Source organism: Corvus kubaryi, unplaced genomic scaffold (genome assembly GCF_017639235.1).
Source record: "Corvus kubaryi isolate FWS band 111438036 unplaced genomic scaffold, C.kubaryi_AGA036_p1.0 132, whole genome shotgun sequence".
NCBI lineage: Eukaryota > Metazoa > Chordata > Aves > Passeriformes > Corvidae > Corvus > Corvus kubaryi.
This window is the reverse complement of record NW_024580666.1, coordinates 3,192,841-3,207,311: the sequence shown is the minus strand read 5'-3', so window position 1 is coordinate 3,207,311 and position 14,471 is coordinate 3,192,841. Positions and strand designations below refer to the sequence as shown.

The following is a 14,471-nucleotide window of genomic DNA, read 5'->3' as shown; positions in this document are numbered from 1 at the left end:
GCTCTTACCCATCTGCTGCATGCAGTCAGCTTGACATACATTTGCAAATTATTGGGGGAGGTTTTTTCTGTTTTCTTTTTGTTTTAAAGTCCTTTGTGTAATTCTCGCCTGACTGTCCCCAGTATGGGTTTTTTGAAGGCAAACATCCTTTTTTCCGTTCCTAGTGTCCAGTGTTGCAATAATCAGTGATCTTAAAATGTGGTATAAAAAATAAACAAATAAAAGTCCCTATTGGGAATAACCTGCTTCTTACCTAATGTTGCTAAAATGTTTTGTGTTCCAGCAGAATTTGAATGCAGTCAAGAGTCCTATCTTCACCCCATCAAGTGGACGCCATGAACATGGACTCTTGAACCTCTACCATGCCATGGAAGGCATCAGCCACCTGCACCTCCTGGTAGTCAAGGAGTATGAAATGCCACTCTACCGAAAATACTGGCCCAACCATATCATGCTTGTCCTGCCAGGCATGTTCAACAATGCTGGAGTTGGTAAGAGACACCATCAGTGCATTGCTGTGAAGGTATAAAAATCTGTGTTGGACAATGTGAATCGTGCTGTTGCAGGAAACATTGCAGTAGCTCCTCACATTCCTGCTGTGAAAATAGCAGCAATGTCTGTGCATAAATGTGGAAGACTGCTGTCAGGGGCATGGAATATATGTTTGCATGGATCACTGCCTTCTCAGTTTAAAATCTGATGTTTTATAGGCCATATTCACTCATTTTACTCTGCCCTGCTGTGTGAATGTTCATTCTAGATGTTTTACACATATTCAAATTGCAACATTTTAGTTAGCAGAAGGTAAATATTAACTGCAGATGGACACTGGGGGCTTGAGCTTTGGACTTTGTTTTCATGGACGCCGAGTTTATTCTGCAAGAAGTTTTAAGTAGCTTCAGTTTTAGAATCTCAGCCCCCTCTTGGTTCCAATTACTTCATTAATGCCCACAAAATTGTGTTCTGCAGTGTCTTAAAGCATCCAGTCTTCTTGGAATCTGCCTTTTAGATTTAAGCACACTGAAAAAGGGACATACAGATTTCTTTTTAAACTAAGGTGTTATGAGCACTAAGTTCATAAAGGGTAATGACTGCAGATGTTCATGTAACCTTCCTCTGGGAAGAGTGATAAAGTCTAATAAAGATGTCTGCACATCTTCTTTATGATATTTCCTCAGGTGCTGCCAGGTTTCTTATTAAGGAACTTTCCTACCACAACCTGGAACTGGAACGGAACCGCTTGGAGGAGCTGGGAGTGAAGCGCCAGTGTGTGTGGCCCTTCATCGTGGTCATGGACGACTCCTGCGTCCTGTGGAACATGCACAGCCTCCACGAGCAGTCCAGGTTGGTACCCACCCACGCTGGGTCCTTGCACTGATCCAGCCCTGACAGCAGCACATCTGTGACCCAGGCTCATCTGTAACATCTGGCAGTAGGAAGGCCGTATGTTTGTCTTGTTGACCACCAACATTCAGCCACCTGCTGCTGAACACTTCCACCTGACCGTCCCTTTATATGTGTGTCAGTACTGCCAACAGACCTCTGCTTGTGTTTGTTCTTCGCCTAAAGCCACTCCTGATCCTAGTGACTGTTTGAGTGATTTTTCAATGTTACTTTGTTTTGATTCAATTTATGTTTCTTTGGGGAACTTAGAAGGCATCAAGCTCTTGACCTTCTCAGTGCTTACAATATCCAGTACAGAGAAAATAGCATTCCAAAAATGATCTGTAAGGTGACTTCTTTTCCCTTCCTAAATTGCTGTGTAAGAACTTACTCTGCTGAAAGGCTCCTTTTCTTAATGGCTGCATTTTCTTGATGGCTACATTCCCTGCTGCTTAAAAAGTCTGCACTTATGTATGTATTTTTACAGCATCTGGAGTAAACATTCTCAGTTGTCAATGGAATTTCTTGGTTCTTTTTATACACACGTATGTATATATATGTAGTGTATGTTATATAAAAATAATAAAATGTATTTGTATGTTGTGTATGATCATGTTTTGCAGCCAGTCCCTGGAGCCTGGGGGTTTCAGCAAGAATGTGTCTTTGAAAAGCGTCCTCCAACACATTGAAGCCACCCCCAAAATTGTTCATTATGCAATACTGGGTGTTCAGAAATGGAACAGCAAGCTGAATACCAGGAAAGCAAAGGCTCCGTTCTCCAGGTGCCACGTGCGTGACTTTATACTGCTCAACATAGACCTGACCCAGAATGTGCAATATGATCTGAACAGGTAGGCAGTACATATATATCTGTGGAAAAATAGCATCTTGACTTGATAAGAACTTTGTCACCATGTTTCTGAATGCTGTTGAGAAAAACAGAAAGATCCTGCCTAAGGTAATGAGTGCACAATCACAAAAATAAAACACAGTGTGATATACGTTTCATGTGAATGAGTAAGGCATCAAAATAAACCTGCCATAAGCCAAGAAAACCTGGGGTAGACAGACAAAGGGCAAGGGAGGGCTTTAGAGGACTGAAAAAATGAGGAAAGAAGAAACTTTGGGCAAAAAAAATAATTGGGAGACCAAAAGTAGAAGAAAGGAGGCAAAATGGCATCAGTCACAGGAAGACTGTGGAGCTTCCAGAATGCTTAGGAGAAGGGATTCCTTGTATTTCCTTCAGAGACAGTTACTGTCCCTGTTGCCACTTGAGTTTGCAAGAACAGAGGAAAAAATTACTTTCCACAATTTCCTTCCTTTTTTCCCCCCCTCCTCACCTAACTTCATCCTAAAGCATTTGCAATAAAGCACCACATTTATTGTGGGTTTTTATTGCTAGTTCTCATCACAGATTGAAGAAATACCCAATTCTTCCTCTTCCCAGCCAAGTGAGTTCCAAATAAACCCTGTGTCTGCTGGCCACAGATGGCTCTCAGGCTTCTCACCTTGGACTCCTGCTGCTGTTTTCAGGGATCCTGTGTGTTTCAGTGAGGAATTGTAGCCACCGCCACCAGTGCAAGCTGGTGTGACTTTCAGAGCTCTTGATTTCACATTCCGTGTCAGGTTGAATCATGAGGTGGGAGTCAGCCCATAGAAATGAGCAACTACATCGTGAATAATGCAGGACTAAGGTTACTTCTCAGCAGCTTTTTCTCCCATAGCTAGATATTTGTTAAAGCCACATTTTTCCCCTGACTCCAGTTTATGAAGAAATATGTCAAATGGAACTGGCTTGTTCAGAAGTGGAGGTTGGTCATTGGAGAGTTTCTGTCAGGTCCAAAAGACATACTTAAAAAACCAAACAAAAATCCATAAAATAATAATAATAAAAAACAAGTAAAGGGTGGGGAGGAAATGACTGATGCCAGTACGTGATGAGGATGAGAGGGCAAGCCAGATTTGGTGTGGGGAAGAAGCATATAGGCACACTGAAAAGTGAAGTCTAGTTTGGTTTTAGGATGACCAGCAGCTGCTTTCCTAGATCGGGAGCACATCAAAGGAATGAGTCTTCAGAACTCTGCAGAGAATTTGTACTGGCACCATATGAGATGATTTCCAAAAATCTCTGCTGAGCCCATACCGGTGCATTTCAGCAGTGGGTGTGTGAATGCTTGTGCACAGCAGGCACACAGCTGGTGCAGTGATCTTGTGTTTAATGTCCAGGTATTTCTGTGAAGATGTGGATTTTAATCTGCGGACCAACAGCAGTGGCCTCCTCATCTGCCGCTTCAACAACTTCAGTGTCATGAAGAAACATATTCAGGTTGGAGGACAAAAGGACTTTGTTGTTAAGCCAAAAATCATGGTACGTCTGGAAGTATGCTCTGTTGTAGTTAAGGGGTAAAATCAGGACCTGTTTTCCCTAGAAATAGTGAATTCTCTAGTCTTTTAGATTTCTTTTGTGTTCATTTGACATCTTACATTCATGGCTTAATCCATTAATAAGATGGTAGAGCTGCCACATCAAAAATAGAAAAAGAGAAACATTTTGCTGTTTATAAATTACTAACAAAAATCCTCGTAATCTGTTAGAAGATGGACCGGGATTGGGAAGAGTTTGGTCCATCTCTGATGGAGGAATAATTTGCAGACTCTGATCAAAACCAGGCAAGTTGTACCAGATTCAGTTTTAAAAATGTTAGCACAGCCACAAGTTTCTGGTGTTTGCTGGTTTGTGATGACTTTCAATCCTTGCACTTCCTGACAAGAAGAGGCCTGAGGAAAGGCTCTGAAAACTGCAACATTCTGAAATCCACCCAGGAAATCCAAGTATTTATAAAAATATAACAAATATTTTATACAGAGTATGTTATACCTATGCCAGCTTTAAATGGAGATGTATTTCAAAGGATTGTCTTTAATCTAGGAACCTTACAGTTTGTGTTCCTGGTGGTTTTGAACACATCCCACACCATCCCTTTTTTAAAAAACCACCTCCCATACTTCAGGATTTAACTGACTAAACCCTGGGTTTGGAGATAATTTTCTGATTTTCCTTTTCTTGTGGTTGCAGTGGAATCTGTAGTGATGGACTGGCCTATGAGAAAACTCCATAGAAAACACTGTTCATGGATGACTCCACACAAGGAGTATGTAATTTCATGTAATGCCCAGGAGTAAGGCAGGATGAAGGCCACTGTGACAGTTTGAACTCCCTGTTTTATGTCCCCTCTTTAGGCAAGCAGATACCGACCGAAGTACTTAGCAAGCAGAGAACAAGCAATTCATTTATTTCTGTGCTGTGGTGCTATGTGACAATTGAATGGGAGTTTTGATCCTTTTGATCCTCTTCTCTCTCTTCCTGCTCTGTCATGGCAATCCCTTCCCCAGTTAGAGGAACTCCTGCAGAGCAAATACACAGAGCAGGTTGGTTAAAAGGGGTTCCTCTTGCTTTCACTGCAGGTTTCGGACAGCGTGGCACCAATAATGCCTCTTCAGTACGTCTGTGCCCCTGACAGCGAGCACACGTTGTTGGCAGCCCCATCTCAGTTCCTCCTGGAGAAATTCCTTCAACATGCGACCTACAAACTCTTCCCCAAGGCCATTCATAACTTCAAGAACCCGGTACTGGCCATTGACTGCTACCTGAACATCGGGCTCGAGGTACAAAAGATTTGCAGGGATGATGGGGATAAGGAAATGCAAAACTTGACTTCAGTATCTTTCTTGTGTTGGAAACCCCTTCAGCATCAAGGGTAACGTTTGAAGACTTTGGTCTCAAACGGATTCTGCTGCTGGAAGCAAAGGACCAATTCACTGGAGGAGCTGGTGGTGAAGCCTCCAGCTGGTTGGTGTGGGTAGAGGCCAGAGGTCTGTGATGGATTAATGTGACTGCTGGACTGTGCCAGGTCCTGCATTTGGGTCACAACAACTCCAGGCAGTGCTACAGGCTGGGGGCAGAGCGGCTGGGAAGCTGCACAAAGGAAGAGGACCTGGGGGTGCTGGTCGACAGCAGCTGAACATGATCCAGCTGTGCCCAGGTGGCCAAGAAGGCAAATGGCATCCTGGCTTGGATAAGAAATAGTGAGGCCAGCAGGATGAGGGAGGGGATCATTCCCTTCTACTTGGCACTGGTGAAGCCACGCCTCAAATCTGGTATTCAGGTTTGGGTCCCTCAGTTCAGGAAGGACATTGAGGTGCTGGAGCATGTCCAGAGAAGGGCAGTGGAGGGTGAAGGGTCTGGAGCACAAATCTGATGAGGAGCAGCTGAGGGGGCTGGGGTTGTTTAGCCTGGAGAAAAGGAGGCTCAGGGGAGGCCTTATCACTCTCTACAACTCCCTGAAAGGAGGGTGCAGCCAGCTGGGGGTTGGCCTCTTCTCCCAGGCAACAAATGATGGGAGAAGGGGAAGTTTAGATTAGATAGTGGGAAATATTTCTCCATGGAAAGGTTTGTCAAGCACTGGAACAGGCTATCCAGGAAAGTGGTGGAGGTATTTAAAAGATGTGTAGATGAGACACTTCGCAACATGGTTTAATGGTGAACTTGACAGTGCTGGGTTAATGGTTAGACTCAATGATCTTGGATCTCATGGATCCATGGTAACAGTGGAATCTCAATGAGTGTAACCTAAACAATTCTATGATTTGCAAAGGAACTGGGCCTGTCTGTCTGAAATATTTCGTACAAAGCAAGAACCCGAAAGCAATGCCATTCTTGAAAGAACTTGGTGTTTATCTTTTGACACTACTCTTTTTATGAACCCAGGTTTCAGGGAAATTAGCTTTTTGCAAATATGTTTTAGATGTCTGTAGGTGGGGAGATCAGAATTTTTGAGCCCAGTGGTCAGTTTGAACTGGGTCTGGAGCAGGGTCAATGTCTAAGAAGGGTGTTGTTCAGACAAATTTTATGGAGGTCAGAGGTAAGATAGAGGAGACACCCTTTGATATATAACAGCCATTACAACACTCAGACACGAGAGTGCTTGGAACCACAAGCGTCAGCAGTTCCCGTACTCATGGAATTGCTTACTTTGTTTGACAAATGTGTCCTCCTCAGAATAACCTATATAAACTATACAGTCATTATAAGCAGGTAATTCATAGAGAAAGAGAAAGTCAGACTGAATTACAGAGAGCTCTGAAATAACGTGATGCAGACTTGGTGACCAGATCTGAATCTAGAGGTTTCTTCCATGTGTTACTTCCTTGGGGAAGATTGCTCAGTACTGCAGTCTTGTTGGATCACATTTTTACAAGCACCAGCTGACTCGCCTGTTATCACTAAGTTATATTCCATTCCATGTAAGTCATCCTTAGACATTGCTAAGACAGAAGTGCCTCCTGTCTTTCCCCCTTGTGTTTCAGGTGGCCATATGCTACATTAGCTCTCGCCCACACTCAGTCAATGTCAACTGTGAAGGGGTTTTCTTCAGTGGACTTCTGCTCTATCTCTGCGACTCCTTTGTCGGTGCAGACCTCCTCAAGCGGTTCAGGTTTCTCAAAGGTAATCTCACTGCTCTGCTGGGCATCCTGGGTGCTTCCTGCCAACTAATAATAGCATGGAGGAAAAGGGAAAGGCAGAGGAATAACCCACTTCACTAAATAGCTCCATCATTTTCACAGTTTGTTTTGGCACTGTTTTCAAAAGAAATAGATGGAGTGGTTTTTGAGGGGTGTATCAAACTTCTGTTCCTGTTGATAGATAATTGAACCTTAGGTAAGCGTTGATAAATTACATTCATTATTTTAAAGTGATATCAACAAGGACTGTGGAAATCAGGCAGTGAATTGTGCAGTCAGCCACTTGAGAGTTTTGAGCATAGGTGTTACTGATGAGGACAGGAAATTCTGGCAATCACTCTATAATGGCAATAAATTTTCAGTTCTGTAAATGAGGACAGCCCTTAGCTAGAGGATGATTGGGTCTACCCCCACCAGAACTTGATAAATCTCATCAAAATCTTTCTTTTTGTCTTAATGCTGACAATTAGCAAATTGCCAGACGTATTCAGTAATGCTGAAGTGTGTTGCCAAGTTCCAGTGCAGTTGTGGTGGCACAGTTGAGCCGTTTCCCTCTCGTGCTGACTGAGAATGGTGCATGTGAAGGGGAACCATGGGGGTGACCCTTAGCCAGTCCCAAGAACCACATTTTGAAGTTTGCTCCTGTGCCCTCTTGGGCCCTGCAGGGCAGGGACAGAGGAGGGGGGCACAAAGTCACGCTGGGGTTGGTGCTGCCCACCACCAGGTCCCCAGAGCTGATGCAGCCTGAGAGGGCACTTTTGTAACTCTTGGGCAAGGAGTGGCTTCTTCCCAAAAACAGGCAGTGGATGTCTGGTAGGAAGGGCCTTTCCCTGCTTCAGTCAAGCAGAGGAGGGATCTGAACTAAAACTTTCTGTGTGTTGGGTGCATGGGCTGGGGAACAGAAAAGAGAAAGTCCTGAAGGTGTCCAGTTCTCCTGCTCATTAAATGACCATCTGTAACACCAGGTGCAACAAAGTTTTAAAGTTTCTTAAGCCACAGAAGAAATTAGGGACTCTTGGAGTGCTTTAACAAAGGCGGTGCTCATACTTAAGAAGTCAGTGGATTTTCTTAAGTCAGTTGTGGGACTGGTTTGGCTTAGTAGAATTTCATCACTGACCTTCTGCAAACCCAGACATCCCATGAAACAAACAAACAAAAAAGTAGGCTTTATTATTTGGGCATAATTATCAGTAGTAATTTAAAGATCCAGTTAATGTTCTCTCTGCTGCAGTTGATGATATTAACACTGCCTGTCAGGCAGTGACATCCTGTGATCCAGAGCAGACCCCATGCCACGCTTGCTTCTACATGTCTGTGCCTTCCTGCAAATGGACACATTAATTTCTGTCCTGGGGCTCACAGGACTGATCTGAGCCTGGACTGGACAGTTGGTGGTAGACCCTTCTAATACTACTTTTTCCTCTCTAGCAGCAGAGATTTCTTTGAAATACCTTAGGAAAATCAGTGAAGGAAATTGTTGTTATTGTACCCCAAGAACCTAACGTGCTTTTCAATTGAAGGTGCCACCCTGTGTGTCATATGTCAAGACAGAAGCTCGCTACGGCAGACAATAGTCCGGCTGGAGTTGGAGGATGAGTGGCAGTTCCGACTTCGGGATGAGTTTCAAACTGCAAACAGTAGTGATGATGAACCACTCTATTTCCTCACAGGACGCCACATATAAGCTTCGCTGAGACACAGCTAACAAAAAAACAAAATAACTTTTTTCTTAAAAAAAAAGTACAATCACTGTGGAGCAAAGTGCAACCAATATTTATCTAGACTGCTCTAAAGGATTCCCCACAATTCTGAAGTAGCTTTATTCCTTGGGATAAAATTACCACATCGGTTATGATTTACAGGATCCTGGATTCATTATTTTCATATCAGTCACAACCACCACCATTAACCACACAGCCAACCAAGGATATTGTTTGGTCAAAGAAGAATCCTTTTTATATTCAGCTGAGTTAGGGGAAGAAGCTGCTCTCCTCTTGCAGCTGCAAGCTTGAATGTGTTACATGAAATGCACCCCAGCATGTGGAATTTATCGAAGATAGGGGGAGGAGAGCCCACCGCGTCTCTTCAGCTCTGTGCTGTGGTACAGGAATACTCAGGGGTTTGAAACTACAATATAAAGTAGATATTTGTATTACAAGGAATAGTCTTGTTCTCTGTGCAGTGTTAGTTTAAAATTTGTAATTGTGTACGTATTGAAACTGTCTTTGGCAAAATTTCCACAGGTGTTCAAAGTTTACTACTTAAACCTGAACAAATGGGCAAACGCATGGCAGGCACTGTGCACCCTTAGCAATGGTATTTTGCCCCAGTAGGCACCCCCTCCTCAGCTCCATGGGCCGAAGCAAAAGGCTTCTCGGAGCTGCTCTCTTCAGTTAGAGGCCAGAGTAACTTCCTAGCAAATCAGTTTCTCACTCTCCTCAGCTTTGGAAACTTGTGGTCCATCTTCCTGGCTGTCCAGTGCCTTTGTGGTGGACTGTCCGCACCTCACTCTCCATTTCCTTTACACTCAACTCCAGCTGGCTACAGAGCTGAGATCAGGTCTGAGTTGTTCCCTTACACGAAGCAACAAACCAAGAAATGTGCAGGAGAGTAACAGTGCCTGAGCTGGATCTGAGAGAAACAAAGTATTCTACAGAAGCTCCAGGGGGAGTAGTGGAGAAACCCCAGGGAGCTGGGACTGCTCAGGAGGGACTCTCCAGAAGCAAAGATCGTGACCACATCACCCGACCCCGTCATCTGTGTAACTCCTGGCTCTGCAACAGTCGCACACTGTTCTGTTTCCAGCCGCAATAATGATCCTTGTGAAGGTGTTCTGGAATGAACTCGGTGCAGTAGCATTTGGCTGTCACGGTTAAATGTAGCAGTGCTCTGTTCCCCTCACAGCAGGTGTTACCTCGCTGCAGTTTACACACACACACCCCCCAACAATCATCTTTCTGCACATTGTGACCCCCTTTATCAGTAAGAAAAATGGAGAGTTCTTAAATGCTATTCAGGAATATTAATTTACTCCCCAAAAAGCAATGAAATCAACACATCTTTATACCTGACCTGCAGTCATTGCAGAAGGACCTGCCAAAGCTGCATTTTTTTTTAACGCATAGTGTTAATTAAGCAACTTTTTTTATCTTGTGAAGAGATGTTTACAGATGAATAACCATAATATATTTGACAGAGACCAAAGGAAAAGGGTTTGCATATGTCTGTGTTGATGTAGCACTATTTCTGATGCTGTAAATTTAACAAATTTCACATGAACAACCCATTTCTGTAAATTTATTTTTTATTTTCCTTCAGATACAACCTGCCTTACCTATTTGAACACTGGGAAGAAGTAGGGATATGAAAGATGATTCTTGAAGCATTTGCTACACGCTTGAATGTATTCCAGTAGCTCTGGTTTTGCCAGAGGGCTTAAGGCCAGCCCTGAGTCTTAGCATGGCATAGAGAAGTATCAGGTATTACATGTTCAAAAATGGTTTCCTGTTTGTTGTGTATTTGATGTTTGCACTAAGTTCTTGAAATTCCAGGTGCTGAGACTACTAGGAGGAGTTAGCCCGCTGGTGGAGCAGAGCAAAATTGTCCTGAAGGCTGAGAGTGCATTTAGAAAATCAGTGTATTTGCCTGCCTTTACCAGCTCATAGTAAACCCATTTCCTTAGTGCTCTCCCAGATGGAAGCAGGGAGTTTTGGTAACGCTCTGGCCAGAGTGCACTACACCAGCCCTAACAGCGCAGGCCTGTCCCGTGGAACACTTTAGGAACACTTTAACCGGCTGCCTGTGAATTCCTGGCAAGGAGATCCTTGTTTGACAGCTCCATGACTGCTATTCCATTTTGGTTTTAAGCCTTGCCATTTAGGCCATTCTTATGAATGTATGAAAATTGGCCAGCGTTATATTTTACCTGTAGATGTTCTTGTCTATTCACAGGTTAAAACTGAATGTAAACTAAGATATAAAGAATCATATGCAGATGCTTTTTGCTTAACTTATGTAATTGCTTTTTGTGACTTTTGGAAGAGGGTTAAAAACATTGCTTTCCTAGTGTAAAGTTTTCTTAACCAAAAACTTGGTGAATTTAGCTTCACTAGTCAGTCTACCTCATGTTATTGTTTATGAACTGAAACTGTCTGAAGTTGTGGCTATGGTATGTTTATAATGTGCTTTCATTAAATTTGAATATATTAAGTTACCATTTCAGGCTGCCTCTCTCTTAACTGGTCCTGCTCTTGCTTTCTGAACCCACCACAGAAGATCACTTCCAGAGTTCCTGTGCACCTGCACCACTTTTCTGACAAAGCCCTTTACGGTCTGCTCACCATCCCCTGGAAAATCACACATGGCAGCCTGGAAACAAACAGCGTCTGGAGCCCAGAATTCACGGCTGTTCTGCTACTCCAGCTTTAAGTACTCTGGAGCATTGTGGTGTGAGTTCTTTGCTTTAGCTCTAGACCAAGGCTAAGGACATCACACCATAAACCAGTGCATCCTGACTTCACATAGGTTCCCAAATCAAAACAAACTAAGTTTAACTGAACTAAATCTTTCCCATCTTCCATTAGGCTTTTAAACTTTTACTTGAGACTGAAGGGTATCCCCTCTCACCTTACCCTGAACCTTGTATGAGGATGGTCTTGAGCCAGAGCTCCTGGGGCACTGATCCTCAGGGTGTTAGGTTTCTCCCACCAAGGAAAGTATGAAATAGACTAAAGATTCATTCACACTTAGTATTATACAGAGTAACTTTAAAAAAGCTATCAAGTATTTTATTTTTAATCTATCTACATTATGTACAGATCAAGAAAGGCCACAGCAGTTTTTCAACATACAAACCCTTTAAAAGAGGAGAGATTTATGAAGGAGTGACAAGTATCAAAGTGAAGTCCACTAACAAAGGTATATACTCAGTACAATACTTGAAGAATGATGAGTACACCAGGCCTTGGGCTTTTTGTTCCACCTTTTACTCCACAACTAATCTGAGGGAGAAAGGGACAGGGCACACAAGGTTCCAGGGAGCAGGCGCCCTGACACGGAGCAGGGTACAGGGGCACACCAGAAGGCACCGAACAGCCTCTGAGGGTTGTTGCCCACAATGTCTGCACTGTAACACCTCCTGCCTCGATGCCACTGGGCAGAGCCTGGAACTCTTGTCAGACAAGTGCTGGCAGTGGGAGCTGGGCCAAGAGCCCAGCATTCCAGTACTGGGAAGCACTGGTATATCACCTCAGTAAGAACTTCAGCATGTACTCGTCAGCCAGACTAGAGTCTTTGCATTAGTTTACAGTCCACTATGAACAATTTTCTGCTGCATGTAAACATGACTAACTAGATAAAATACAATCAAACTTTTGTAAAAGTTAATAAAATATCTTTCTTTTAAAAAAACCAAGTTAGCCTATTACTGCATTGTTTACAATTTTAATAAAATAGTACAACCGTTTGGTTGTTACCAGTCCTGAGTTCACTGTAATAAAAATGGCCCTGGCTTCTGCTGAAGGTCTGCACCCACTCCATACAGTTTGGCAGAAGTGTCCAATAAAAATGGAATTCCTGCAGAGCAGTTAAGTCTGGTGCTGTCCATTGAGGAAGTTGTATACCAGGAACTGGCCAGTGCCACAGTACTGTGTTGCAAAGAGTTTTCCATCAGGAGTGGGGTCAGAGAAAGCAATTTCTTCCTTGCTTAAGTATGAGCCATATATGAAGTTGCTCCTGTTTAAAAGAGGGGAAAAAGGAAGAAGAAAGAAGAAAAAAAGATAATTACCCTCAGGGAATAATGAAAAACATTTATGCTATTAGGCCACAAACCATTAATTAAGTGGCACAGACATTCAAAATGAAGTTCTGTTAGGAGGAGATGGCTCTAAATAGCGTGAATCCAAAGAGCAAGGAGGGTCACTTGCTCTGGGAGGGGCTTTATAAGGGCAGTCTGGTGTTTTACAAGGAATGTTTGTACAGAACAATTGCATCAAGACCTCAAATTCATGGTTTAAAATAAAACGTTTGAATTTATTCCAAATATGTTTTAATAGAAAAAAGACCACGAGGGCTGTGACTACAATCACTAGGAATGAAAACAAGCTACAGAACAAGTTGGGGTGCTTATGAAGGGGCCTCAAAGGACCAACCTCAAGGCAATAATTCCCAAATACACAGTAATAAACTGTACAAAAAGAAAGAATCAATTTGCTTAATTTGTTCATGAAGACTACTTCCTGTGTGCTTTAGCATTATTTGAAGGAAGAGTGGGAATCAAGGAACACCATTCTACGTCTCTGCCTCGCTATGTGAGCAAATTTAGAAAACTGAATTCAGGCTTTAAGACCTTGACTGGGGGAAGAAGGAGGTAATGTTTATCCTTAAAAACAGAAGAAACTCCCTTTGACCTTCAATCTTTTAGTTTCTGTAAAATAATCATAAATGTACTTGAAGAGCAAGCATGAGCTTCACTCACTTGGACATCTCCATTAAACACTAAGGAAAAGATAACAGGAACAAAATCCTTTTTCATTACTACCAGCTTTATTCTCTTCTCTTTCACGTGTTCAGGAAGATGATTTTGCAAGGTTCTTAAGACTATCTGACTGGGTTTCTGTGGCTCCAAGATACTGTGAAAGCCTGAGTGAAACAGGGCAGACATTCTCAAAATGGACCTCAGTCTGTTACAATGCCTTTAACATTGTGAACTCAGGATTTAGCTGGTTACCAAACTCATCCCATCCCAAGTACCTTTTGCTATGTTTAGGTTGAAGTTTCACTGGCAGCTGGGCAGATCTGACTGCTTACTGCCATCCCAAAGCAAGTCTCACTCCTTTCCTTTGCCTCCTGCAACTTCCTGGGCTCCCTCATCTACATCAGCTCTAGAGGACATCAGACCTTTCTACAAACCAATGGAGCACCAGAGTAACACAAAACTTTTTAGTGAACACAGCATGGGCTACTGGAAGGCCAAACAAGCACCAGAGCACAACAAAAGAGGAGGTGCAGTGCACAGTTAAAAGGAAAACTGAGGCCTTACTAGCTGCAACAAACCATCAAAATTCATTCTAAAGACCTTTTAGGGCTGCAGCTGAGGAAGGAACTTCAACATTGTTTTGGGGGAGAAATCTCTCCTTTAGAAATAAGTTTCTAGGAAGCTACAGAATACAATATTAATCTGCCAAAACCATAAGCAAACCATCAAGTTAATATGCTTATCTGAATACACCTTTACTGTCAATAGGTCAGCCAAAACATGATCTGATCATGCTTTGCTCCACCAGCCAGGCAAGATGCATTGTGCAGGGCAGAACAGCTTTGCTAAGCTCTCCAAATACCCAAGAGGGTGAGGACTGGCAGAAGCAGCAGTGCCTGTTCTGGAAACTCCAACAAGATGGGGTGAGTACAAACCTGACAGCCCAGCAGGCCTAAGATTTGAGCAGTTCTTGCCATTACTCAGAACTGTCATTTAAACTTCTTGGAAAGAAACCTAAGGCTTGGAGATTCAATATTTTTAACATTTGTCTAGACAACAACACAGATGTTTGAATCCTTTTTATGGATGT

At 43.0% G+C, this 14,471-nt stretch overlaps 2 protein-coding genes across 9 annotated transcripts in view; one reads left to right on the top strand and one right to left on the bottom strand.

Moving 5' to 3' along the window:
- Nucleotides 1-11,127, top strand: part of GREB1L (GREB1 like retinoic acid receptor coactivator) — a 75,858-nt gene extending 64,731 nt beyond the window's left edge. For 6 of the 8 annotated variants that reach the window (XM_042030093.1, XM_042030076.1, XM_042030053.1 and 3 more), the window contains 7 exons: nucleotides 284-491; nucleotides 1,179-1,344; nucleotides 2,007-2,234; nucleotides 3,610-3,751; nucleotides 4,849-5,049; nucleotides 6,751-6,889; nucleotides 8,427-11,127. In XM_042030093.1, the coding sequence (XP_041886027.1) occupies nucleotides 284-491; nucleotides 1,179-1,344; nucleotides 2,007-2,234; nucleotides 3,610-3,751; nucleotides 4,849-5,049; nucleotides 6,751-6,889; nucleotides 8,427-8,590 (1,248 nt within the window). In that variant the 3' untranslated portion in view covers nucleotides 8,591-11,127. The remainder of the gene's footprint in view (nucleotides 1-283; nucleotides 492-1,178; nucleotides 1,345-2,006; nucleotides 2,235-3,609; nucleotides 3,752-4,848; nucleotides 5,050-6,750; nucleotides 6,890-8,426) is intronic. The other 2 variants (XM_042030104.1, XM_042030042.1) reach the window with 1 other exon arrangement.
- A 540-nt stretch (nucleotides 11,128-11,667) lies between these two features.
- Nucleotides 11,668-14,471, bottom strand: part of ESCO1 (establishment of sister chromatid cohesion N-acetyltransferase 1) — a 33,697-nt gene continuing 30,893 nt past the window's right edge. Inside the window, exon 12 of the mRNA XM_042030115.1 lies at nucleotides 11,668-12,639. Within this exon, the coding sequence (XP_041886049.1) occupies nucleotides 12,492-12,639 (148 nt within the window). The 3' untranslated portion in view covers nucleotides 11,668-12,491. The remainder of the gene's footprint in view (nucleotides 12,640-14,471) is intronic.